This window comes from Anabrus simplex, chromosome 2 (assembly GCF_040414725.1).
Source record: "Anabrus simplex isolate iqAnaSimp1 chromosome 2, ASM4041472v1, whole genome shotgun sequence".
Lineage (NCBI taxonomy): Eukaryota > Metazoa > Arthropoda > Insecta > Orthoptera > Tettigoniidae > Anabrus > Anabrus simplex.
Window position 1 is genome coordinate 1,217,875,826 of NC_090266.1, and position 26,528 is coordinate 1,217,902,353.

Here is a 26,528-nt window from a genome sequence, read left to right on the forward strand (position 1 = left end):
GAAGTACCATGGGCTGTTGTTTCTACATCTAGGCGGTATACACAGAAAGAAAGCCATATCACATCTGACTTGCATGGCACTGAGGAAATGTAAGCATTTATTAATACTCCTAGATAAAACGAAAAAAAGAAAACGACGAGAAAACAAAGTTCCTTGACAGGGAACTCCGGGCGAAAGTCCGTTACGTTGTCCACTCCACTGTGAAAGCTTGTTGAAAATGTAATTCCACATACGACAGTATATCGAGCATAAAAATAGTTCCCTTGACTTTTTCGTTGACAGCTAACGCGATACTGAAATCCTAGTGCAATACTGCTAAACCACGCTAGCGCACTGTACCACAGTGGTTCTGTCTGCGGAAGATAGCTTGAGAACATATGAGCTGCCATGCCTCTCCCTGTTAGTGTTGCTAACCATGAAGTCATAATTCCGCTACGCCCTTATTGAAATTGCACTACATTCCAAGAAACATCAAATATTAAAATTTAGAAAACGTGCAATTTAATTTAAAATGGAACACTAATTTGTCCTAAAAAAGAAAAAGAAAAAAACGACGAGAAAAGGAAGTTCCATGACAGGGAACTCCGGGCGAAAGTCCGTTACGTTATCCACTCGACTGTGAAAGCTTGTTGAAAATTTAATCAATGTATCAATTTATTGTATGGACAATTTTTTTACCAATTTTGCTAGGTTAAAGCTATAATATGCCGTGTGAAAACCGACCTCTTTAAAAAAATGTAATTTTTAGTGATGTTTGCAAAATAAGATGGAATGGATTTCTATGTAATGCAATATACCTAAATGAAGTCAAATGAGGAGCTTCATGATGATTTTTAGGAGAATAACCCATGACACACTAAACAGTAAAAATTAATAAACACGACCTTATTGGTACTCTAGTCGGTAAAGGTTTGCCATACCTGTCCGTGACCTTGTGATGTCTAGTAATAACATGAGTGGGGGCCAATCTTACGCTTTAGGGAAAAACTATGGAGAAGAGACCTAAGCCATACTACAGATCCAGTGCTACGTTTGCTACAAGTTAACATTTCGCCGCTTTGTCTCCATGACTGTCAAATTCCACTACGGTTGGCAACACTGCTCCGTGTAGGCTTCCTAAGCTCTCAGTGTCCCTTTACAGTATCTTTTTTCACTGTTACTGCTCTTTATTTGATATCTTCCTTCTGGTATAAAATTAAGTATCAGATTCATATTGAAAAAAGCGCACGTAGCTGGGATGACCTACATAGAGTTAGTTGTCGGCTTTCTCACGACCGCCACGGGTAAAATGTATAGAACAAAAAGATTGCAAACGATGTTCTAAATAAATTGTCATGAGAAATTTTTAAAATGTAAACTCACCGGAAAAAGACTCTGTAGACCCCACCCCCTCCTCTGAATTATTTTAACAACTTACAGCTAAGGTCCTGCCCACTCTTATTCTAAACTTAAAAATAGACTAACCAAGTTTTATTAAAATCCACCCAATCCTTTTCCCGTGTTGCCGTTGGAGGCGAGCTGACCCGACGTACGTCATTATTTGTCGTATTGGGCACAAAAATGAAGTTCCCGGGTAATATTAAAAATGTCCGCACAGAAAGTCCATTTTAAACATTTAGATGACTTAGTTGCCCTCGATTTTACGGCCGTCATATTTCAGTGACGGCGATCAGAGAAATACACTGCTGTTTGTTGAAAGTGAAACACCAAGACTGAGAGCTGTGATCACAATGCAATTTATTCCACATATTAGGGACATGACAAGACACAAATGATTATAATTACAGAACTGTACATGTACGGTGACCGTGGAAATTCAGTACGGCGTAGCGTCACCACGCGCTGCATTCAGAGCCGCTAGACGTCGTGGCATGGAATCAAAGAGCGCTTGAATATGCTGCTGGGGAATACTCTGCCACGCGTGTTGTAGGCGCGTCCATAAATCATCAACAGTGGCTGCAGGAGGACCTGAACGAACAAGGTGCCGACCGACCATATCACAGACATGTTCAATGGGTGACATATCCGGCGAACGGGCAGGCCAGGGAAGCAGTGGTATCCGTCGTTCTTCGAAGAAAGCTTGCACATTCCTCGCCACATGCGGCCGGGCATTGTCCTGCTGGAATATGGCGTCTAGAACGGCCTGCAAGAGGGGCAGTGCCTCGGGGTGTAAAACCTCTCTGATGTAGCGGTAGCTGTGCACTTTGCCCTCAAGACGTAGAAGGCGAGATCGCATGTTATAGGCAATTGCGCCCCAAACCATCCCACTTGGAGTTTGTCCGCTGTGCCGCTCAACAGTACAGTCTGCCTGATGGCATTCACCACGGCGGCGTCTAACGCGTATGCGGCCATCACTGTAGGACACGTTGAAGCGGAACTCGTCCGAAAACACTACATTTTGCCACTCAGGACGCCAGTGTCGGTGTTCACGTGCCCATTACAGTCTAAGTCGTTGGTGGTTGCTGGTCAATGGAAACCGGCGCAATGGCATGCGTGCCACCATTCCGGCCCTCAGAAGACGGAGTCGAACCGTCGATGCAGACATCCCCACACCCGTTGCAGTGCTCCAACGTCGAGCCAACACCGTGGACGAAGCTGTTCTGCCCGGCGGACAAGATGGCGGTCATCTCGCGCTGTTGTCACATTGTGTCGTCCAGTACCCTGTCGGCGTTGTGTACGGCTCTCTTCTCTCCACTGGTTCCACATACGTCTCACTGTTGAAGCAGCGTACCCTGTACGAGCCGCAATGTCACGGAACGACAGACCCATCTCCCGGAGCCCTATCATTCTGCCCCGTTCGAACGCACTGACACGCTGATATTCCCTCCTGTGATGTCGGCGAGGCATAGTGGCACAGAGGTACACGTTTCCACTTCGTATGACGGCTCCGGACTGACAGCGTTGCGAAATACTGCCCTGGCTGGTCACACACAGAAGGGCACTACTGGGCCTACGTGCACGCCATCTCTCTGCAATTTAAATCACTTATTATGGTCCCACCGTTCTAAACGTCCTCTGATTTTCCGTGTTTCAGACCATTGCTTCTGAGTGTTTCACTTTCTACAAACAGCAGTGTATATGCGCACGGGGTACATTTTATACCCAAAGTAAGTAATTTCGCTGACTTTCTAAGAAATTGTTTTTTCCTGCATTATTCAGACGATTGGGAATATTTTGGTGTAAACCGCATCTCCTAACTCGTAGTTCAGGAGTTTGAATTCTGTGAAAGGTACGCCTAAGTATGATTATTATTATTATGATTATTATTATTATTATTATTATTATTATTATTATTATTATTATTATTATTATTATTTATTTACGTGCCACGGTCGTTGGGTCATTAGCTCAGTGGATTTACTGTTTATATGAAATCTTTATTTTAAACTTGGGTTATTTTGTCTGTATGTGTATGAAGCGGAGGTAGAAATGAGGAAAGAACCTCGGGACCTGAAAAATGTTACTATCTGGAGATTTTTAAAATAAATAAAATGTGGAAATAATCCCAGATTGGTTTTTGAAAGTTGATCGAATCACTCTACCGTGACGTCTCTGTTCTCTCGCGGTACGTATCCGAGATTGCATGGTCGTGGTGCTTGGAATGTAATGTGCTGTGTTTTTATCTCAATGTTTAGGAATTAAAGATGAGCACCGACATGTACAGTACATACTAAAAAACTTTACTATCCCAAACTCGTGAAGTAGTTCTCAGTAATTGGAACTTTCCCCTGCGAATGGATTTCTGAAGAGTTGATTCTTGGGAAACCGAGCTCGATAGCTGCAGTCGCTTAAGTGCGGCCAGTATCCAGTAATCGGGAGATAGTGGGTTCGAGCCCCACTGTCGGCAGCCCTGAAGATGGTTTTCCGTGGTTTCCCATTTTCAGACCAGGCAAATGCTGGGGCTGTACCTTAATTAAGGCCACGGCCGCTTCCTTCCAATTCCTAGGCCTTTACTCTCCCATCGTCGCCATAAGACTCATCTGTGTCGGTGCGACGTAAAGCAAATAACAAAAAAAAAAAAAAAAAAAAAGATTCTTGGGAACGTTCGGCTAAATTCGCGACAGCTTGCTCGTTACCTTGAAAAACGATTGACACGAGGTGTCACAAGCTATTCTTACATTTTATTTTTCAGTATAAGCTTTGGACATTTTTTTCATGCCTGTGATTAATTCTACGTATCTACTATTGTACATGCAATTCTTCTTCTTCCTCTTATTCTTCTTCTTCCTCTTCTTTTAGCACGCTTGTCTTATCCTATTTCCAGATCTCATGGTAACTACATTGGAGGTTTATTTTCTTTTTCTAGATTTAAGATGTCTGATGAAGAATCAACAGGTGACGAGAAGAAGTTCTTTGCTGAACGTGCTAAAACCGGACGCGCCACTTGTAAGAAATGTAAGCAGAAACTAGAGACAGGAAAACTACGATTGGCCAAGGCAGGCTACAATCCATTTGGACCCGGACCAATGAAGCTTTGGCATCACGTTGAGTGTCTTTTCGACGTCTTTTCCCGTCAACGTGCGACAACAGCCCGCATCAACTCGCCAGATGATATTGAGGGCTGGGATAACCTGGAGGAAGAAGATAAGGAGGCTATCTTGAAATTCCTGCCGAATGTCGGAGCAGGTATGGGCTATTGTCACCTCTCTTCCTGTAGTATTTCACTCTGCTGTCCAGCGCACATCTCTGCTAATGATGAAGGACGTGCACGCAGTTAATGCACTAATTAAAAAATATTGTGGTGTGGCGAGTTTTTTTTTTTGCCTAATTACAATCCCAGTAGGCTACGTTACAAGGCAAGCTCAACCTGATTCTCGGAGAATACCGTGGACTTTTCACGAAATAATGTAGGCCTACGTTTTAACTTGTTCTCTATAAAGTCATGCATTCAATCATTCTCTATGTAATATTCTGACTTGTCATGCTCCTATAGACTTGGTGATAATTGTTGGTACTAATTGCTTACAATATACACTTATTTTCATTTGCTATTTTAGTACTATAATAGACACCACATCGAGATAGGTTATTAGATTTTACCCACATTAAGTACGCCTATGTGGGTTTTGGACATACTGTTTCAAACTCCTTACATTAAGAAGCATCAATAATAATAATAATAATAATAATAATAATAATAATAATAATTCCTTGTGAGTCATGGACAGCAGCTTAGTAGCGTTGTCTGCGGTCCTGATAATTGAGATACGATGTTCTATAAGAATATATCGGACTACATCGGATTTATGCTCCTAAATAAATGAGTAAATAAATATTAACGTCTGTTGCAGGTCTAATAGGTTTATGAGATGCTGCAGTGTTGGAATTTCGTTCGGAATTATTCCTCTTAAATTAAGACTTAAATATTCTGACGCTCACAAATTCTGACCCACTGTCCCCAGATTTCATTCCATAACAATGATAGGGAGAATTTTCAGCTGACAAAATATCATCCTGCTTCTCCTCAGGGCAGTAAATTGTTATTGCTAATTTAATGATCTAGAGTTGTGTTATCAAGTGTGTGTGTGTATGTGTGTGAAAACTGAAAACAAAACAACAAAATGGTGAGTTTTTACGCTCCATGAGCGAATTTCGTCAGAGAGGTAAAGGTTGACAGTATACGAAATTAAGTGCGATAATTTTTTTAATATTATGATTCAACTTTCATCAAAGGAACATTTTATTACTTTTTTTACAAGTTTCTTTACTTCGGACCGACACAGTGAGGTATTATGGCGACGAAGGGACAGGAAAGGGCTAGGAGTAGAAAGGAAGTGGCCGTGCCCTAATTAAAACAGGAAACCACGGAAAACCATCTTCAGGGCTGCCGACAGTGGGATTCGAACCCACTATATTCGGAATACTTGTTACTGGCCGCACATAAGCGAGCTCGGTCAGGAACATTATTATACATGTATTACAATTAAATAGAAGTACTGTGTGATTATACAATTAAAAATCATTTGACTAACAAACAGACACTAAAGAGACTGCCATAGCTACTAGGGCTCTCTAGGCCCGCCATTATGGTTCATTCTTGCACTACGTTGGTAAGGCAGTTGTATACTCAACTCTCAATTAATCGGGATAATGTAGGGGTAAGTCATCCCGGGTAAGTAATATTGCGGTTAACCCGCAAAAAGTTAAAAATAGAACAGGCGCACTGAAAGTACAGTTAAAATGATACCACTGTATTGTTAACTTACCCAATACGTTGCAGTAAAAGTAGCACTAAGCACAATTTCATTTACATACATACATCATTATAGACCATTATGCCTTTCAGCGTTCAGACTGCAAGCCTCTGCGAATATACTACATGTTGCAACAACCCTCTATTTACAACTAGTGCTGTGGCCTCATTTAGTTTTATACCTCTTATTTTTAAATCGTTAGAAACTGAGTCTAACCATCGTCGTCTTGGTCTCCCTGACTTCTCTTACCCTCCATAACAGAGTCCACTATTCTCCTAGGTAACCTATCCTCCTCCATTCGCCTCACATGACACCAACACTGAAGTCGGTTTATGCGTAAGCTTCATCCACCGAGTTCATTCCTAACTTGGTCTTTATCTCATCATTTCGAGGTCCCTCCTGCCATTGTTTCCACCTGTTTGTACCAGCAAACATTCTCGCTACTTTCATGTCTATTACTTCTAACTTATGAATAAGATACACTGAGTCCACCCAACTTTCGCTCCCGTAAATCAAAGTTGGTCTGATAACAGACCGATATAAAGATAGATTCGTTCGGGAGCTGACTTCCTTCTCACATAATAGTGTTGATCGCAACTGCGAGCTCACGGCATTAGCTTTACTGCACCTTGATTCAATCTCACTTACTTTATTACTATCCTGGGAGAACACGCATCCTAAATACTTGAAATCATATACCTATTCCAGCTTTCTTTCACCAGTCTGACATACAATTTTCTTCGATTTCTTACCTACTGGCATCAATTTAGTCCTCGAAAGGCTGATTTTCATAACATACTCATTGTACTTATTTTCAAGTTCCAAGATATTAGACTGCAGGCTTTCGGTGCAATCTGCCATTAAGACCAGGTCGTCAGCATAGGCCAGACTGATTACTACATTTCCACATAACTGAATCCCTCCCTGCCACTTTATACTTTACAGCAAATGGTCCATGTAAACTACGAACAACAAAGATGAAAGATTACAACCTTGTCTAACCCCTGTAAGTACCCTGAACCAAGAACTCATTCTACCATCAATTCTCACTGAAGCCCAAATGTCAGCATAAATGCCTTTGATTGATTTTTATAATCTACCTTTAATTCCATAGTCTCCCAGTATGGCGAACATATTTTCCCTCGGTACCCTGTCATATGCTCTCTCTAGATCTACGAAACATAAACACAACTGCCTATTCCTCTCGTAGCATTCTTCAATTAACTGGCGCATACTGAAAATCTGATCCTAACAGCCTCTCTGTGGTCTGAAACCTTACTGGTTTTCATCCAACTTCCTCTCAACCACTGATCGCGCCCTCCCTTCCAAGATGCCAGTGAATACTTTGCCTGGTATACTAATCAACGAGATACCTCGATAGTTGTTGCAATCCTTCTTGTTCCCTTGCTTATAGATAGGTGTAGTTACTGCTTTTTTTCAGTCGGAAGGTACCTTACCAACACTCCATGCCAATCTTACTACTCTATGAAACCATTTCATCCCTGCCTTTCCACTATACTTCACCATTTCAGGTCTAATTTCCTGTTTACATAAGCCCTTGTTTGCAGCCATTTCTGATACGCCTTCTTTTTACGTTCACAAGCTGCTCTCGCCTCATCTTTCCACCAAGATGTTAGCTTTTTTCCATCTTTACACACAGTTTTTCCTAGGCATTCCCTTGCTGTTTCTACTATAGCATCCCTTTTTTGCCACACTTTCTCTTTCTATATTCTGAACCTGCTTACTGTCCAGTGTTCGGAACTTCTCACTTATCATATCCATGTATTTCTGTCTAATTTCCTCGTCCTGGAGATTTTCTACCCTTATTCCTTTGCAAACAGATCTCACTTTCTCCATGCTGGCCTGGAGATGCTTACTTCACTACAGATCAGATAGTGGTCCGTTTCATCGAAAAACCCGTACATTCCTAACAGATTTCCTAAATTCGAAGTCGGTTAAGATTTAGTCTATTATGAATTTGGTACCTTTACCCTCCCATAGGCAGCGGTGAATAGTCGCATGCTTGAAAAATATATTCGTAACTGCTAAACTCATACTAGCACAGAAGTCCAGCAAACACTTTCCATTCCTGTTAGCTTTCGTATCTTCCCTACGTTTACCAATCACCCTTTCGTATCCTTCAGTTCTTTTCCCAACTCTTGCATTGAAATCGCCCATTAGCACTATCCTATCCTTACTGTTGACCCTGACTACGATGTCACTTGATGCTTCATAAAACTTGTCAACTTCATCCTCATCTGCACCCTCACATGGTGAATACACAGAGACAACTCTCGTCCAATTCCTCCAACTGCCAAATCTACCCACATCATTCGCTCATTTACGTACCTAACAGGAACTATGTTGCGTAGCACAATTTATAAATGGAAAAATAAACAGCTCTTTACTGTTTCTGAAAATAATCAGTCATAGTTTTCTGCTTTTGTGCCAAGAAACACCTCTTCTTTATTTTGCTTCTCAAGTTTCTCAAAACAAGTTATTTCGGGGGTTTAAAGCATCATCGTGGCCCTCGATGTACTCCAGCAATGGCTCGACATTTGCCAAGGCAGCCCCATGCATAACTGTTTGTTGTGCTTGTGCGATATTATCCAGCCCCATTGTAATTCTGCCAACGGCCGTAGCCGTGTGGAAACACCGGATGCCGTGAGAGCCAGCTGCTGGCTGTAGCCAGGCTGCTCGCCATGGAGCTTTTAGCCTGCAGAAGTACCGCCATCACGCTGCTGGCACATGGATGCTCGCCCTAGCACCTCGCTGCTGTCTTTAGCCAGCTCGTGCAAGTTTTTGAATTGACGTCCGTAGGTGACCTACCCTTCGTGATGAGAATGAAATGATGATGATGAAGACGGCACATACACCCAGTCTCCATACCAGGGGAATTAGCCAATTATGGTTAAAATTCCCAACACTGCCGGGAATCGAACCCGGGACCCCTGTGATCAAAGGCCAGCACGCTAACCATTTAGCTATGGAGCCGGACAGGATTGGAAATATGACAGTGATGAGCAAAATTATTATGAATTTAAAATAATCAGTGGATCTAATTCGCAATGCCTTATTTTCGTCTAAAATTAAAAGGAAAAAATGTGATAAAATTAAATAAGGCACTGACATAGAAGTAAAATTATATGTATATATAATTCGCTGGGGCCATCAAGGACCACGTTAAGTCTTGTTGCATTTGACACTGAATTTGGCCTTCTTTAGAGCCCAAATTTCCCTCATTCTTTATGAGTGGGCCTGCTTACGCTCCTCTGTCCAAGGGGCACCGTGTCTTCTCTTCGGTTGCTCGTCTCGGTTTAGCCCGTTCATCAATATTTTCTTGCGGAAGAGATCTCTGTTAAGGGCGTCTTCAGTTGAGATATGTAGCATTTGCAGGTCTTCTTTGGTATTTCTAAACCAGGGAATTGTGGTTTTGGGGTTTGAATCAAAAGAGTGAAAGATTTCTTTAGTTAACTTTCTTCCGTCCATTCTTTTCAGATGACCGTAAAATCGTGCCCGTCTTTTTCTGATTGTGTCGGTAATTTTCTCTATTTTGCTGTAGACTTCCTTGTTGGATCTCTTTTGATGGATTCCATTTCTGTTCTTTGATCCCAAGATTCCTCTCACAATTTTGCGTTCTCTTTTCTCCAGTTCTTCAAGGAGTCCTTTGTTGGCATTTAGAGACAGGGTTTCGGCTGCATATAGAACTACTGGCTTCAGAACTGTTTCATAGTGACGAATCTTGGTGTTTTGGGAAAGGCATTTTTGGTTGTAGATTGTGCGGGATATATGGTAGGCTATTTTCAGTTTGCGTACTCGCTCCTGAAGTGCTTCTTTGTCCAGTCCATTTTTCATGACTATCTCACCCAGGTATTTGAATTTGTCTACTCGGGTGATGTCCCCGTATTTTGTATGGAATCTCTTTGATGTTAGTCATTACTTCTGTTTTCTCAAACGATATCTGCAAACCAGTTTGTTCAGCAGTTTCCTTTAAAATTTCAACTTTAGCTCTAGCGGTTTCTATGTCGTTTGAGAGAACAGCGATATCATCGGCAAATGCTAAGCAGTCTGTTGCGATCCCCTTGGATTTGGTTCCTATTCTCAATGGACTGTAGTTGGTTTCCTGTAATCTCACCCGCCAGGTTCTGATGATCTTTTCAAGAACACAGTTGAAGAGTATCGGGGATAGCCCATCACCTTGTCGGACTTCTGTTTTGATGTCAACGAAATGCGAGAGACATCCGTGGAATTTCACCTTGGATTTTGTATCAGTCAGGGTGGCTCTAATTAATGCCAGCAGTTTCAAATCAACTCCAAATTCATTGAAGATGTTTAGCAGGACTTCCCGGTCAATGGAGTCGTACGCTTTCTTAAAGTTCACAAAGACAGACACATACTGCTTTAACCTTAGTGTAAAATATCTGATGATCGTTTTGAGATTTTGGATCTGTTCAGCTGTTGAGCGACCTTTTCTGAACCCTCCTTGGTATTCACCTATTTGATGTTCGACTTGTGCTTCCAAACGCTCCAGGATGGCAAGTGATAGAATTTTGTCACGGGTAGCAAAGATATTCCTCTGTAGTTGTTGATGTTCGTCATGCTGCCTTTTTTGTGTAATGGATGGATCAAAGCTATTTTCCAATCTTCGGGTAGGGTCTCCTTGTTCCAAATTTCTTCTATTTGCTTTTGCAAGATATCAAGTGATTCCTCTGGGGCATATTTCCATAGTTCTGCTACTACTGAGTCTTCCCCCTGCGCTTTGTTATTTTTGAGACGGGCAATGTGGCGCTTGATGTCATCTCTGTCGGGTGGTCTGGAATCTGGGTACCTGAGTAAGGGTTCCTTGGTCTCAATGGCGCTTTGCGGTTTAGAGCAATTAAGTAAATTCTTGAAGTAATCTGCCAGAATGCTGCAATTTTCTTCATTTGACGTCGCCAGTGTGCCGTCCTTTCGCTCAAAGCATAGAGATGGTGGTTTATAGCCAGTGAGTTTGCGTTTGAAGGCTCTGTAATACTCTCTGCTTTCATTCTTCCTAAAGTTTTGTTCCATCTTTTCAATGAGAGATTTTTTCGTATTTACGTTTCTCAGTTCTGAACACCCTAGCTGCTTGGGCACCTTGGGTTTTGTAGGTTTCCCAATCATTTTCTGATTTCGTAGAGTAGTACTGTTTCCACGCATTGAGTCTTTCTTGGAGGACTGATTCGCAGGTACCATTCCACCAGGCATGCTTTTTGCTTCTCTTGATTTCTGCAACGTCTTTGGCGGCCTCAACAAGGAAACTTTTGGCGTTGTTAAAGTCACAGTCATTTGGTCTAGCCTTCTCCTAGAACTCCTCGACCCTTTGCCGAAGTTTATCATTGTCGAAGCGTGTGATCTGTTTGGTTGTCTTCCTTGTGTTTGCGGGAATTGGTTTGAATTTGATAAGAGACATATAATGATCTGAGGCCACACTGATGCCATTCTTTTCCTTGACATTCATAATCTCAGGGCTGTTTCTCCTGGAGATTGCAACATGATCAATTTGGAACTCTCCGAGAGCTTGGACGGGAGAACGCCAAGTCATTTGCTTTCTGGGTAGATGGCGAAAGTGGGTCGACACGACCTGCAGGTTGTGATTTTCGCAAATAAATATAATATAATTATATATATAATTCATTTTTTTTATTCACAAAGATGAACACATAGTCAACACGATAAAGGAGTAGTTAACAATAAAAGAAAAATTAAAAACAAATAGAAACTTCACTTTAGAAACGATAAAACAGGCCACTATCCCTCATAAAACGGAGAACGATGTCCACTGGCTGGTCGTCATCTCGTCACTCCATTTTTCCCATTTGAACCTCTTATGATGATGGGCATGCCGCTGGTTCCATATCGCATTTCGTTCGAAGACAGTTTCAGATAGCAAGTGATCACAGAAGATCTGTATAGAATGGGAGAGAGGGTGACCTTGAAAGAACCAATCACATTCCAAGTTACAGGATAGCCGGCGATGGTTTCTTTAATCATCGCCTAACGTCGAGCAGCGAGGCTTGGCGATGTGCCTGACAAACTTACCCTTTGGCCAAGACCAACTACATCAGCCCGTAACACAGAAAAAACATGGCGGACATCGGTGGGCGACGTGAGAGATTGAGGAGTAGGTTATGCGTGTTCATTCCTAGTTAACTAAAGGAAACATCACAAGTCGAATCGCCATGAAATGCAAGTAACTAACTCAAAATATGAATCATTATACACCAAAAGTAGCATTATCGCGTAATTCTATTGTAAATCCAATTGTAATATCAGTGGGAGAATTACTTTATAATGGTTGAAACAGACTCACCATAAAATATTTTCACATATGAAACTCCGGACTGCAGATAAGATACATAGGTCAACAAATAGCACTATTAACCTTACATTAAATACCATGCAACATCACAAGTACCCACAGCCTATTATGTAAAAAAACATGCAAACAAATGCATTTCTCCTACAACATTTCAATAATAATAATAATAATAATTTAATAATAATAATAATAATAAATACAGAAAATAGAGGTAACTTAATATTCACCTTATTACTGGAGCATGCATCTACTTGCTGCTTAGTTTCATCTGTTTTCGTATCTGCAGTTACATTTCATTAGGGTCATCAACTTTCCTTTTTGATTTTTGGCTTGCTAGTTTCCTTGCTCTGTTTTAGAAGCACTGTTTTCTTCTAAGACTTGAATATAATTGTTTATAAAAATGTTAGAGATAATTTTTGCTATTTGCTTGACGTCGCGCCGACACAGATAGGTCTTATGGCGACGATGGGACAGGAAAGGCCTAAGAGTGCGAAAGAAGCGACCGTTGCCTTAATTAAGGTACAACCCCAGCATTTGCCTGGTGTGAAAATGGGAAACCACGGAAAACCATCTTCGGGGCTACCGACAGTGTGGCTCGAGCCCACTATCTCCCGGATGCAAGCTCACAGTTGCGCGACCCTAACCGCACGGCCAACTCGCCTGGTAGAGATAATTTTGATGCACTTCTTAATAAGATATTTTAATGGGGTACCACATTTGCAGACATCATCCCAATCACTAATTATGCATTCACTTAGCTTCATGCCATACTGCTGACTGTCAAATTTTAAATAGTTCTGTTCATAAATTTCGCTAATCAGAACCTAGAACAGTCCGAACATCTGAGTACGCAGAAATACAAGAATGGGTGAGGGGCACTTCGGTCCACCACGTTTTACCAGAGTAAAGTAGGAATATATGCAAATCTTCGTCACAAAGTTCACTCATTTCTTCTTCTGACTGCAGCGCTTGCAAACAGTCAGAACATTTACTACCTAATCTTTCTGTAACTTTAAAAGTAGTGTAGGTTGTAATACAAACTAAAACGTTGCGTGTCTCTGGGGTAATTGCAATACTGTCAAAATTTCCTAGGGCTGTTTCCTAAGTTTCTAAGTTTTCAACGTCGTTTTCCAGCTTTGCACATTTATTAATGCCCAATGAGAAATATTTTAAAGAAAACTCTCCAAGTTGTGCAGACTTAAGTTTCAGTATACCCAGTACTTTGTTTCCTCTCAGATTCTAAAATCTGCTCTACTGATACTTTGTAGGTGTATCCACTTAGCCGTCTGTAAGCACTAAACCTTCCTTTCAATCCATCATTTTGCATTTGGCAGGAAGTATGTATGTATGTATGTATGTATGTATGTATGTATGTATGTATGAAAAATCATATTTACTGAAGAGGTACCTACACAACTCAACCATTGCTGCAAGCGTGTGGGTCAAGGCAATATAACTTCCCTGGGTCAGTTTGCCATCAGTGACTGATGTGTGCCAGATATCAAGAAACATTTTAAAAGTCTCTAGAAATGAAATCTCCGAATAATAGGATGGGCATCATCAAGTCGAGTATATTTCCCTTTCATTGGGTGCTGATGTTGCAAATATTCCACTACTTACTAATGAGTTTCAAAAACTGTACAGTCCCAATTGAAATCTCCAGCCCTTGATTTTTTAGCATTTCCAGTGCAGAGATATTCTTTAGATTGAAAATACTCACTTTATAAAAGATGGATATAGGGGTTTTCTGTATAAATTTGGTGCCAACTTCTGTAACATACCTTTTTTAGTATGAAATAAGTCCTTGAAATGGGAAAACCTGGCTGCAACAGTGGTGTATTCACAGTTAACTGCACCGTCAGTAATATCCGACATGCCAGCAATCGCATCAAATATTTCCTGAACATTAGGGATGTTAAAGGTCTCATCAGGTCTATTTAACCAATTATTGTTCTTAATACACTTTAGTAAATGCACATAATCAAACAGAGGAAATATGCTCTTTGATGAATCGTACGGGTTAGGTATACATGGTTTTAAGGAACCACCTCATAAAAGTTCAAACATTTTCCTGTTGGTCCTTTGATTGTCACATATTAAGCAAACAACTTAAAGTCCTACTTCATGCATCACTTTTATAACTTCATTAGTTAGATTTAAAAGGTTGTCAGTATTCATGTTCTTCACAGGGAAAAGACCTATCACATCCCTTACATCAGAAGATAAGGAAGAGCACATGAAAACCTGCGTGGTACTTGCTGGGTCTACTTGCGAACAGTTTTCCGCCACTCCATAAATCCTACCTGATTTGTACGAGAACTTACAATTTACATAAATCTCATCCAACATCACTGTTACTACTTTTTCATGTTCCTTAAATGATTTACTTTTTCTTGCAAGAATGCTTTCTGTGAAGGCCCAATGCCTGGACAGTTCGGACCTATTTTAGTCAAAAATTTCCTCAAGGACACAGGGTGAGGCAAAGTCATCACATTTGTAAACCTGAGGAAATGATATGCATCAAGGAATGAACACGAAATAGTTCCAGCTCATACTAATAATTCTGCGGAATAACGCACCTGATTTGTTTCACATAATTTCAGTTGCTCTAATGCAAGTTTTATTTTATTGACCTTCAGTTTATTGGAGTCGCTGTCCACTCTGAGAGCATATTTTACAAAATTTATTAACATACTTAGTCTTTCACTAACTGTAACACTAGAATCTGAAAAATTTCCAAGGTGACTTACCAATGAATCAAACTTGCTCCATCTGTTGCATTTCAAGCGTCCCTGTCCTTCACTGTCCAAAATCCATCTGAACTGTTGAGTGGGTATAGTGATGTTTTTATGGTACACTTGAACATCGAAAGAACTCGTCACTTTAAAACTCAACGGAATTGATGGCACATCATCCTCTTGCAATTTGTAAAAGAGAACATAATCCTCATTTTCACTTACAAGAAATGGGGTTAGGTTTCGTTTACGCACCTCAGTTGTAAACACTGGAAATGTTAAGTTATATCAGTTTTGCACCACTGTTGAAAATTATTTTCATCTCTCAATCGTGCCTTTTGCTTACGATATTCCGGGTCTTTCCGGGACTGGCTTACTTTTGTAGACAGGTATGTTGGCTGATTGGGGAGAACGCTAGGATAGACATCAGTAGCTAACTTTGGAACTTTGCGTGGCACTCGAACTGGATCACCACCTTCTCTGGGTATAATGTCTTCAAAATCAAAATGATAAATACACACAACACTATTATCATTTGGTTCGAAGTTTTCCCTGTGAATGCACCTAACCCATTTTTGTTTTAATACTGGGTCTTTCGGAAATCTGAACACTGAAATGAAATGACGTATGGCTTTTAGTGCCGGGAGTGTCCCATGACAAGTTCGGCTCGCCAGGTGCCAGGTCTTTCGATTTGACACCCGTCGGCGACCTGCACGTCATGATGAGGATGGGCCCCGTGCCAGCGAAATTAATCAATGATGGTTAAAATTTCCGACCCTGCCGGGAATCGAACCCGGGACCCCTGTGACCAAAGGCCAGCACACTAACCATTTAGCCATGGAGCCGGACATCTGAACACTGAAACTTGTAGACTAACCCTATAATTGGACTTATATCCAGGCACACAGCACATACGACCCATCGTATTAAACTATACACATACTGCACAGTTAACTGAAAATGTAGAAAAAATACTTTTAATGAAGAACACTAGAACAATAACCTAATAATCACGTAAATTGCTCAAATAAATAAGCTTTTTAAGAATAAACAGGTTCTTACGGCACTGAAAGAGGCTCCATAGCTTCTTTAAACCTATACATATGTAAAATTTACGGTTAATAGTATTCAAATTCCACGTAATTATTGAGCAACAACACAACTTCCACAATCAAAACAGACTCATGCTAGCACACCGATACCCGCAATATAGGACAGTTTCGAGCGTTTGGTTCATCTCACAGCGCCAGTTCTGCTTACCAAAAGTGGCCCACTTGGCACTCCGATCCAAGAAATAAATATCTCGCGGCTTCAAAAATGTTTTAAGCAAGCCGGAGATCTCACCCATTTAAAGTTTGAGAATAGATTGAGGTCGTTTCGGTCCAAAGGCCTCTAATCATTCGCTTGACCGGATGAGACTCGTTTGAGCATAGGAGAAACTAGAGTTTGATCACGTGGCACATTGCGCATGTATGAACGGTGTCGCAAAACTTGCGCCGAGTAAAAGTTGCGCCGTGGTCATTAATCATTCTAGGATCTCATTAGCGAGAGGTCTTGTTTGTCTGGGCACCACAAAATTAACAGTATTCTAGGGAGACCTCACCCACGAGTTGAAGATCTCATTTTGTGTCTCAAATCCGAAGCAGAAAGCTCGAATTTGAAGATTGCCAGGAATGAACATCCTGAGGGCAAAAGAAGAAAAAGATGTTACATGCAATTAGACCAAAGGATCTTGAGAGTAACGGAGGTCTATTTGGAAAGCGGTAATGTAAAGAAATTCATCACAAATATGTCTTACTTCCTCCAACTGGATTAGATATTTAGTACTGAACCGTTCATTTAACGGTGCTTACTTTGTAAATATACAATGCAAATATTAGTTTTAAGATACTGAAAAGGTTATACCGAAATAAGTTTTCATAAGGATGACAAGGCCGAATGGCCGCTTTCTGTATTGCTAAATAATGTCAAATCATTCAAGTAATACTTACGCAGCTGTTTTAAATTCAACGGAGATCGTCTCTATAAGACATAATGAAACAACGCTGATCGAATGAACATTTGCGACGGTAAACTTTAAATTTCAATGTAATACATGTTAAATTTAATATTCTGAAAATTTTATGGCGATGTTCCGAATGTTTAAAATACTTTTGTAAATGTTAGTTATTGTTAAGATTAGAAAGGCTTCTTCATGACGCTGATGGTGGAACGTAGGCCTCCCATCACTGCTCCGGGGGTTCAATGTCCGATCACTTTAGGTAGCGTTTATGCTGGACAAAGCTGGCTTTCAAAATATTATTTCTGATTTCTTCATCTTTACATCACCTCACCGTTTGAAGCAATTTAATTTGTCATGTATTAATCTTTTATACCCAGGGGAATGCGACAGGCCTCGCCAGGGCACACAATTTCCTTTCCTTGGCAGTAGCTATGGTTCATTCTTGACTCCTTATCACTTCATAACGGGTGCATGTCAGGGGAAACGTAAGGCGAGACAGTTTTTTCTTTTGTTTTCACTGGTCATTCTTTATTCAACAAATTCGCTCTCATTTCATTTTATTTGCCATTCATGAATCTTTGTCCGGAAAAGCACGCCAGTCCTCGCATTCGGCAGCATTTTCTTCCTTTAGCGGTATTTCATTCTTCATTCATTCTATTCCTGACCGTGTCAGTTAGCTACAAACAGGCTGTGGATATTCTTCATAAGAATGAAAGGCTGATTCCATGTTTCGACACTTGGTTTGTAAATAAAGTCAAACTACGTAGTTATCCACATTTCTCCCACTGATATAAATACGATCCAGGTCTTTTAAATGTGCAAGAAACCAATATTGATAGAGTGAATATCATTTTATATATATTAATTTCAAAATCTCAATACTACAGATATTCACACCATTCGCTGGACCTGGAAACAAGTCCCTGCGGTGCAGCGCAGGTAGCAGTTGCTTAAGACAGCTGTCACACCACTTCTACTCCCGGCGGGGAATCTCCACGGCGCAAATTTTACAGTTCCGTATGAACCACATGGAACCTGACGAATGCGCACAGTAAGCGGGTGAATCATACCACAAGTGTCCATGACCTAGGCCAAAAAAAAACAATCCCTGCTACCCTTCCTCACAGCACATGCAAAGTGTCCACTACTTGCTGTCGCGCTATGCAGGTCGGTTAGCCGCGACATTTTGTGCGTACTTATGCTAATACTTTTGTTCATAATTAAAGAAAATAATTAGCTGATAAGACAACAAGGCTTGTACAAATTGCTTGTTTTAATCACATATAACATTCCTATTCAGCCGGATAAAATGGAATTGAAATGTAATGTCTTCACGAAGTAGGGGGGGGGGGGGGAGTACGTACCCCTAAAGGGTTTTGCGAAATCAGAAGGATTTCAGATAAGAAGCAGATTTACAGATTATTTCAACAGTGCACATTTTGCTCGCTTTGGTGCCTCAGACGATCTTTGAGCACATTATCCCATAGTCATTATCATATTCTTTGTAGGGAAATCCTCTTCATGGGAATTCAGTGAAACCTTCACGCCGCGGTGAGATCAACATATTATGTAAACAACAGCACACGATAACTAACAAATCTACAGTTTCAGGTTTCAAATTGACTATACTCAACAATAATGATACTAATGTTTACTTATAGAGTCTACATTCTTTTGTTTTACTGTGCCTGAAATAATAATAAACAATAATGAATCATTTCATGTAATGTACTGTCAATAAAGTATTTCTTTTCATGTAAGTGCTTATTTGGTTTTTTTTTTAATTATATTGCCGATATCAGCCCAAATCATTTATTTCATTACTGTATTTTTGTAAGTTACTCCGGATTCTTCAGCTCCTACAGAAATGGATGGCCACGAACTATTTCAATGAATTATTCATCCTCCGCAGCACTGCAACGTGCAAGTTGCGACAACGAATTGGCTGATGTCGCGTGATGAATTTGAATCCAAATAGTACGCTGGGCAAGACGCAATAAGTCGTTCAGGACCAGTCGCCAAGCGTACGACGTGTTGCGCAACAGGCCTTAATCGCCGCTACTGCGTGTTCTAGCTAGTCAAGTTGTTGAGTTCTGAGGAATTAGTTAAGGCCTATAAGAAGGCCCATAATGAATTTCCAAGGGTGACATTTGGATACCTTACTCACAAATATCATCAAAAAACCGTGTGTATTGCCGTCGACATACCAATTTGCGTTATTATGAACACTGAGCTGATTGAGTGAAATATTTATCACAGCCTCCAATTCTTCCTGCTTACTTCGGCTTAAGTGATCGCAGAGGCTCAGCGGGGATCACTTGTTTAGTAGTGCTCTCATAACCCTGCCGACCCCGTGGTCCAGGGTTAGCGAGTCTGCCTCATATCCGTAGGCCCTGGGTTCTTTTTCTGGGCAGGTCAGGGATTTTTACTTGCATCTGAGGGCTGGTTTGAGGTTCAGTCAGCCTACGCTGACCGCGCGTCACCCGTAGTGCCATGGCGTTTGATTATTTACAACCCTCTTTAATACGAACTATTTTGGTAAATCTCTATTCTCCCTAGTAGGATCACGATGTTATTTTGGAATTTAATTAACTGCTGTGCTCTCCGCGTTAGGCTCATTTTTATCTTTTACCCGTTGTTGTTGTTTTTGTACGGAGCTTGGGACATATTTATCATCAGCACTGTGAACTTCGGGAGTGTCAAATTTTGTTTGATGTTTTATGTCGATGTGCTCTCTTTACTGGTGCATATACAGTATTTGGAACTGAATGGGACTAGGGTTGCGAATGAAGCAATTGTGGCCTATACATTGTGTAATATGCCACCTTTCTCCTGCGTTTGAAGGGGAAAACCATCGAAACGCACTTTTGGGATGCCATTGGTGTGCATTTTAACTCACTTTTCCTCTCAGTTATTTCACCTAAGGCTGACTGCACGCCATCCCGGACCCTCGAACCAAAGTCAGGCACTGAACCGAGACTAGCGAGCGAGACGCAGCAATGCTCAGAGGCGAAATTCATACAAAGCCTCATGCATTCTACACTTATTTTCGCTCTCCTCCTTATTTACTTTCTCACGCATTGAGTAGTAACTATCATTTTATTTTATTAGACGCCAACCATTAATTAATATCAGGATTGAAATCCTCCAAGACAGAGCTGGAAATTGGCGGCTTTATTTCTTTAGTATTTGAACCTTGTGTAAATTAACTGTAATCTTTACATTTGTATTTTAAAACTTCGCCAGAATTGTTTGGGAAATGCAATTCCGTTTGTGATTTCTAGAAAATCCCTTTGCAATATTCGTTAGCATACAGATTGGATGATATTTTTATTTAAGTAAATGCGCTTCCTTCCTTCCTTCCTTCCTTCCTTCCTTCCTTCCTTCCTTCCTTCCTTCCTTCCTTCCTTCCTTCCTATTCACTTTCTCAGGTAGAGGATAGAACAACAGCATTCATAAATGAGACTGGGTTGCGTCGCTTTGCAAACTTACGTATGAACGTACCAGGTTTATGTGTTAGCCTTTTCCGGTTTCATTAAGAGATGGCGGGAGCGAACAGTACGCAGCGTATAAACTTGATACAAATGTCAGTTTGTTCGTATGACATTAACCTACCAACACACACAAGCTGAATCCGCCAAACAATAGCGTCTGTGTTATATCGTTCAGTCATCATGTCGACTGAGAAAGAACAATTGCGGCGGCACGCATTGCTTTTCATATTTATTCAAAAGAAAAAGGTTGTGGAAAGCCATCGTTTGCTGGTAGAAACATATAGTGAACACCCTCCATCCTTTAGAACATGTGAGACATGGTTTCGATAATTTAAATGTGGTGATTTCATTGTGAAAGACCAGAGCGGTATTGTGCGTTATGAACTCTTGAAGCGCGGCGAAACCGTTAATGCACAGCGCTATCGCCAACAAATGATTAATTTAAATCACGCGTTGATCGAAAGACGACCGGAATGGGCCAGAAGACATGGTAAAGTGATTTTGTTACACGACAGTGCGCCGTCTCATACAGTAAAACCAGTGAAAGACACCTTGAAATCGCTTGCATGGGACATCCTTCCGCACCCGCCGTACTGCCCCGACCTGGCGCCATGTATCACCTCTTCGCATCACTGGGGCACGCGCTCGCAGAGCAGCACTTTAGCAATTTCGAGGAAGTTGGAAAATAGCTCGACGAATGGTTTGCCGCAAAAGACAAGAAGTTTTTATAGTGTGGTATTCATAACTTACGTGAAAGATGGTCGAAGTGTGTAGACGCCAATGGCCAATATTTTGAATAAACAAAAAATGATTTTCCCTGAAAATTGCGCGTTTTCTTGGTACACTTCTGGTGTCTTTTGCATCATATGTGAACAGAGACGACATAACCTCTTCTTCTTTCTTCGATTTTGGCCATCTAAGGACCACGGAAATTAATCATGTGCATTCAGCTTAATCCTTCTTTTCTTGAATTGCAATAGTTCTTCATCCTTTCACTTTGCTGTTTTCTCCTCTCTTGTGTCCAGATGTTATTATTACCTTTCCTCTTTTCCTTCTTCTGGAAACCCTTAACATTTTGTATCAATCTTCTGAAAGTTGTTCTGTCTTGTATTACATCGTCTGTTATTCCAATCTCTGTCAAAACTTTTTTTACTCCTTGGATCCACTGGTTGCCATTCTTGCTCTTGTAAACATAGTTAAACAATCGGTTCGTCAATCTACTGTTGAAAACCTACAACCTGTTCTCCAGTCATTGACCGGGTCAGGGATAGAATGAATGAAGCCCCCATCTTGCGGCGAGGATAATCATTGTGCCGTGTGCCGGTTGCTGGAATGAAAGATGACAGGGAAAACCGGAGTACCCGGAGAAAAACCTGTCCCGTCTCCGCTTTGTCCAGCACAAATCTCACATCGAGTGAACGGGATTCGAACCACGTAACCCAGCGGAGAGAGGCCGACGCGCTGCCGCCCGAGCTACGGAGGCTCAATCTACTGTTATCCATCCTCATTATGCGACCAAAAGATGTCATTCTCCTCTTTCTGATCGTGTCTTCATCCTTGTATAGATCTTTATTCCCCCTATCTAAACTCTCCTTCCTTCGGTTTCAATGGTCGTCGATATTTTCTTTTTCCTCTGTATCTTCTATTTCACCAGTTTTCATAGAGAACATGCATTCTGTGGCATACAGACTCTCTGATTTGATTACTGTGTTGTAGTGTTTGATATTGGTTTTTCTTGAGCGATTCTTTAGTGAGTTGGTATGCTAGTTTCAGTTTTCTTGCTGTTGACCGGTTTGCTTCCTTACAGATTTCATTAACCTGAATTATTTCACCTAGGTATTTAAATGTATTAGCCTTGTTGATTTTCCCGTACTCTGTTTTTAGCGCTATGGGTGAATCCCTAATATTTGACATGAATTTAGTCTTCTCAAAATATATCTGAAGACCAACTTTTCCTGCTATTTCTTTCAGATAGTTGATTTGCTCTAAGGCTGTCTCTGTACTTCCAGAGACGATTCGTATGTCATCAGCAAAGGCCAAACAGTTTACATCAACCCCTTTGTGCTTTGAACCTAATCTTATCTCATGTTGGAGTCCCATTTCTTTAAGTCTTTCTTCCCATACTCTTAGTACCTTTTCCAGGACGATATTGAAAAGAATCGGCGAAAGCCCATCTCCCTGCCTGACACCGGTTTTAATTTCAAATTCATCTGAGATGTCTCCCATAAATTTCAACCCAAATTCCTCTAAAATGTTCAGTAGCGAAATTCTGTCTACTGAATCGTACGCTTTTTTGAAGTTTTTGTTCTTTGTAACCCTGTCTCGTGTTATAGTTTTCAGGTTTAGAATTTGTTCTGCACATGGTCTGCCTTTTCTGAACTCACCTTGGTATTCTCCAATTTGTTTGTCTATTATTCGTTCAGTTCTATTATGAAAAGCTTTTGGCAGTATTTTATATGTAATAGCTACTAGGGAGATTCCTCTGTAACTGTTCACGTCTGTTTTGTAACCGTTGTTATAGAACGGGTGTATCAGTGCATTCTTCCAATCATCAGGGATTTTCTCCGTTCGCCAGATTTCTTATATTATGTTTGCCAGTTATTGTCTTGCTTGACTGCCTGCATCTTTCCACAGTTCTGCAACAATCAAATCTTCCCCTGCAGCCTTATTTGTTTTTCAGACTTCGGATTATGTCATATATTTCTTTCTTATCTGGTGGGTCCGAGGGTTTAGCTTTTGTTTGTGGTTGACTGAATTCTAATCTTTGTTCAGGTTTTTCACAGTTCAGTAGCTTTTCAAATAACTTGCCAATATTTCACAATTGTCCTTGTTGTCTAGTCCGATTTTTCCATTTTTGTCTTTAAAACCGAGACTGGGTGGTTGATACTTCGTTGTTTCCTCTTTGAATATTTTGTAAAAGTTTTTTGTATTATGTTTAGTGAAATCATCTTCAGTTTGCATGAGCCGACTTCTTTCATACTTTCTCTTTGCATTTCTTATAGTTTTATAAGCTTGTTTCCGCACTGTCTTGAAAGTCTGAAAATTCTCATCAGTGTTAGAGGAGTGCCACATTTTCCAGGCTGTCAATCTTTCATTTATGACCTCTTCACATTTTTCATTCCACCATGTTTCTTTTCCCTCTTCAGAGGGCATAGTTCCTGTGCATCTTTAGTTATTTTTGTTCTCAGATCCTCCCAATTCTTCGCACTGTCCTTTTCTAACTTCCGTTTGAATTTTTGGTTTACTTCCGAGTTTTTTTAACATACCAACATCAAATTTAGTTCTCCTGTTTGTTCTCTTGTTTTGTCTAATTTGAGGGATGAACCTCATTTTTATGGTCGCGAGATAATGATCCTTTTTTTACGTTGACATTTTTGATCTCCTTTTTGCTCTTAGTAGAGACAGCTGCGTGGTCAATTTGGAATTCCCCGAGGTGTGGGTTTGGAGACCGCCAGGTCTTTTGTCTTCTGCTCGGCTTTTTAAAGTAGGGAGACATTAGTTTGAGATTAAAAGCCTTGTATGGCTCTACAAACCTTATTCCATTCCTATTTGTTCTTTTTGTGCCGGGAATTCTCCTACAATCTTCTTATAAATCCTTTCTCTCCCAACTTGTGCATTAAAAAGTAACACTTTGACGTGGTCTGCAGGAATTTTGTGGATTTCGTTTCCCAAGAGTTCCCAGTACACTTCCACTTTGTCAGGATTTTTCCTGTTATCATCTATTGGAGCATGAGCATTAATTAATGTATAATTTTTATTTCCACATCTTATGGTCAAGAGAGACAGTCTTTCAGAGAGTGAATAGAAGTTTTGGACTGATTCCACTATGCTCTTGTGTACTATGAAAGCAGTTCCTAGGTGGGGGACGTTTTTCATTGTTCTCTTCCCTGGTTTTGCATTGTATATTCTGTAATTCTCTGAGCCTAACATATTACAGTCTGTACATGATATAACAAAATATGTGGGAAAGCTCCGGGGAGTCGATAGACGATCGGAGAACAAGCAGAGCATGTCATGTAAACGTATGGTTTATTTGCTTTCGTTTCCGTATTGCAGGCGTTGCCTGTGGTCTACTTAACACAGACCACTTCACTATGCAGGTTGGTCGTTTGTGTCTGGACACACTGGCCACTTGTACGTTTCGTCCCTGTTCAAGTCTGTGTGCATTTGTTTTGTATCCAAAGCCACGTGATGTCAGTTGCTTAGCAAAGTAAACACTTCCACACAGGCCATAAGCTAGAGTGGAGTGATACGTGTTGTCTGTTGTTGTTGTTGTTGTTGTTGTTGTTGAGTACACGTACAGTACAAGTCGTGATACAATGGGGTACTCGAATCAGGAAATGACAGACATGCACGTCTCAGTGTAACGCAAATGAAGCAGGGCTTTTGTATGCGGAACACTTACCTAATAGACGTTTACCAAACAACAAGACGTTCCGAAGAATACGTCTTTGCGAAACAGGCTCGTTTAGCAGACGTGTTGCTGATAATGGACGACCTAGGAGCACAAGAACACCTGACACAGAGGAACGAGTTCTCAACCATATTAAGGAAAATAGCAGGAGCAACACCAGGGAATTAGCGGCAACGGTGGATGTGAGTCATATGACAGTGTGGAGGATTCTACGAGAACAACTCCTTTATCTTCAAAGAGTCCAAGGTCTTAGTGCAGCTGACTCTCCACCCAGAGTAGCATTTTGCACCTGGTTAAGACAGATGTGTGTTCAGGAGCAACATTTCATCTCTGCTATTTTGTTTACCGATGAAGCGAAGTTTACCAGAACTTTCACAATACGCATGTCTCGGCGTTTGAAAATCCCAGAGAAGTTGTGCAAACCAGGCGTCAACAACAGTTCACTATTGTCTGGGCTGGAATAATAGGTGACACATTAAGTGGTCCTTTCATTTTACCGGGAACATTGACAGGAGCGTCATACTGCGCCTTTTAGACAAATGATTTACATGCTTTGTTGGAAGACGTTCCACTGGATTTAATTCAGCGCATGTGGTTCATGCATGATGGAGCACCGCCTCATTTTGCTTTTGTTGCTAGACCAGTTTTATATCAGCGATTCCCAAACAGATGGATAGGGCGTCAGGGACAGACACAGTGGCCTGCTCCTTCTCCAGATCTCAATTCATTAGACTTCTACTTATGGGGATTATTGTGTATGCCACACCTATTCATAGCGTGGATATGCTGCGTCAGCGAATAGAGCAAGGGTGTCACCCTGGAATATGGGAACGAGTGAGACAGTCAAATGATGCGCATAGACAGTTCGTGATAGCCATTTTGAGCACCTTCTTTAAGTAGTAAATTACACGTTATCAACACAAATTACCAACCTGCATAGTGAAGTGGTCTGTGTTACGGACACCACAAACAAAGCCTGTAGCACGGAAAGGAGAGCAAATAAACCATGTGTTTACAGGACATGTTCTGCTTGTTGTCAGGTTCTCTATCGAATCCCCGGATCTTTCCTACATATCTCCAGGAAAGTATTTGCGACACTTAACTCACAAGATTCCGCAACATATTTTCTCGAGTATTAAAAGAACGCCTCATTTGCACTCTTGTATTACCTCATTTCGACTACTGTGACACCGTGTACAACGACCTGACTGTTACTCTTAACGACAAACTACAATGCGCGCAAAACGCCTGTATTCGCTACATATGTGACCTACGTTACTTTGACCATGTTACACCTGCCTACGATGAACTCGGTTGGCTAAAACTCAAACAGCGCCGTAATCTTCACG

The 26,528-nt window shown here is 40.9% G+C and overlaps 2 protein-coding genes across 10 annotated transcripts in view; one reads left to right on the forward strand and one right to left on the reverse strand.

Moving 5' to 3' along the window:
* DNAlig3 (DNA ligase 3) overlaps positions 1–26,528 on the forward strand; it is a 957,513-nt gene that overhangs the window by 407,053 nt on the left and 523,932 nt on the right. For 6 of the 7 annotated variants that reach the window (XM_067142216.2, XM_067142215.2, XM_067142218.2 and 3 more), the window contains one exon: positions 4,307–4,626. The exons of the other annotated variant lie outside the window; for it this stretch is intronic. In XM_067142216.2, coding sequence (XP_066998317.2) covers positions 4,307–4,626 — 320 coding nt within the window. The remainder of the gene's footprint in view (positions 1–4,306; positions 4,627–26,528) is intronic. 7 annotated transcript variants of the gene reach the window in all.
* CNMa (CNMamide) overlaps positions 1–26,528 on the reverse strand; it is a 428,349-nt gene that overhangs the window by 357,572 nt on the left and 44,249 nt on the right. The window lies entirely within an intron of this gene.